Source organism: Charadrius vociferus, unplaced genomic scaffold (genome assembly GCF_000708025.1).
Source record: "Charadrius vociferus isolate BGI_N301 unplaced genomic scaffold, ASM70802v2 scaffold399, whole genome shotgun sequence".
In the NCBI taxonomy this organism is placed as follows: Eukaryota; Metazoa; Chordata; class Aves; order Charadriiformes; family Charadriidae; genus Charadrius; species Charadrius vociferus.
The window spans coordinates 98907-100499 of NW_009653080.1; the positions used below are offsets into that span (position 1 = coordinate 98907).

Here is a 1593-nt window from a genome sequence, read left to right on the forward strand (position 1 = left end):
GGAACGGGCCGCAGGGGAGGAACAGCAAGACCAAGCTTCGTCTGAAGCACGGGTGGAGGAAACATACATGCGTGGGTACGGGAGCAAGGTTAGAAGGCAAAGGTACGCGTTAAAGGCTACAGAGCACCAGAAGTAGCTTCAAGCCAAACGAAGAGAAGGAGCGAGCTGGCCCAAAGATAAAGTATCAGGAAGACAAAGAACAGGACTGGAACCACTAAACACCCAGAGGAAGAGAACAGGAGACCTGTGAAATTCAGGGGGTTTACCTAAGACTTATGAGGGGGTGAAGGAAAACGAGGAGGCAAAAGATCCCTAAGAGTCCCCCCCTTCTCCAGGCAAGTCCAAAATCTGCTCATCGCTGCCCATGAAGGGTCCCAAAGACAGAGCAAGGACGTGACCACGGGTGTCCCTTGTCCCCTCTGTCTCAGACGAGTGAGCTGACCGGACCGCTCGGGCACACAGGTCTCGGTGTATGCGAAGAGCAAAGAAAAATCAATTTGCTTAGAGCTTTTTGTGTAATATAATCCCCTTCCCCGACATGTCGCCACACCGAACCCCCCGCCGGAGGTGGTGGGATGCCGGTGCCCAGTCCCCACAGAGCAGGAGGCGACCATGCACCGCTTTATTAGGCAGTGGTGCTGCACGCGTGGCCCAGAGCGGTCACTATTTACATTTGGCAAAAGATGGCAACGAGTACCGAGCACCCCTGCAGGGTTGCGGCCACCGCTGGCCTGGCTCCCCCCTGCCCTGTGCCTCGCTAGCCCCAGGCAGGCCCCCACTTGCCCCTCGCCGGCCTCCTCACCATTTGTCTCCCATGGGCAGAGCCAGGCACCCTCACGGAGGCACCTCAGGCCCGTTCATGGATGATTTCTCCCCCGTTTCCCACACGTCGTGCCCCCCCTGCCCGCCCCCCCAGGCCTCTCCAAGGCCCCAGCTCCAGTCCTTGCGTCCCGAGCTCTGCCCGGAGGCAGACAAGGGCGGCAGGCGGCCAGCGAGCCCCGCTCAGCTCCTTGGGTTGGGGGTCCCCTCGGCGCCATCCCAGCGGGCACACGGGACAACCCCCCCGAGGTAGCGGGACAAGGGGGGTCCGTCCCGGCCGCAGCAATCCCCAACAGCACCGGCAATGCCCAGCGAGCCGCTCGTGGGCTGCCGGTCCAGAGCCCGTCCTTGGTACGGTGGCAGGCGGCCCTGCGGACGGGCCAGTTCGGGGTGCACCCGGCCTTGAGCCCAGCTCGTGGTGGGTGAGGACTATAGGGTACGGATGGCCACCGGGTAAAGCAAGGACATGTGCTCAGCCCCCTTGATGGGCAGCTTGCGGCTGGCGTAGTGGTGAATGATCTCCGGCACGCTGTCGAAGGGCGGGCTGTGCTGACCCAGCACGTACTTGTTCTCTTGGGTCCGGGACAGTTTCATGTGCATGAAGCCTTGGCTGCTCCTGCAAGGAGAGGTGGAGGGAGGGTTAAGGGGATAGTGCAGCTGGCCCCGACCTCCCCTCAGGCCCTCAGACCCTCCCACCCCCCTGTCCTCCCACCACAGCCACACACCCCTGTGGCTGCGGGGACGCTGCTGGCTCCTGGCCCCAGCCACCCCCCT

At 62.6% G+C, this 1593-nt stretch overlaps 1 protein-coding gene across 1 annotated transcript in view; it reads right to left on the bottom strand.

Annotated features, from left to right (window-relative positions):
- Positions 1-1248: 1248 nt before the first annotated feature.
- The window catches only part of SHF (Src homology 2 domain containing F), an 11837-nt gene continuing 11492 nt past the window's right edge, over positions 1249-1593 (bottom strand). Inside the window, exon 5 of the mRNA XM_009893124.1 lies at positions 1249-1435. Within this exon, the coding sequence (XP_009891426.1) occupies positions 1249-1435 (187 nt within the window). The remainder of the gene's footprint in view (positions 1436-1593) is intronic.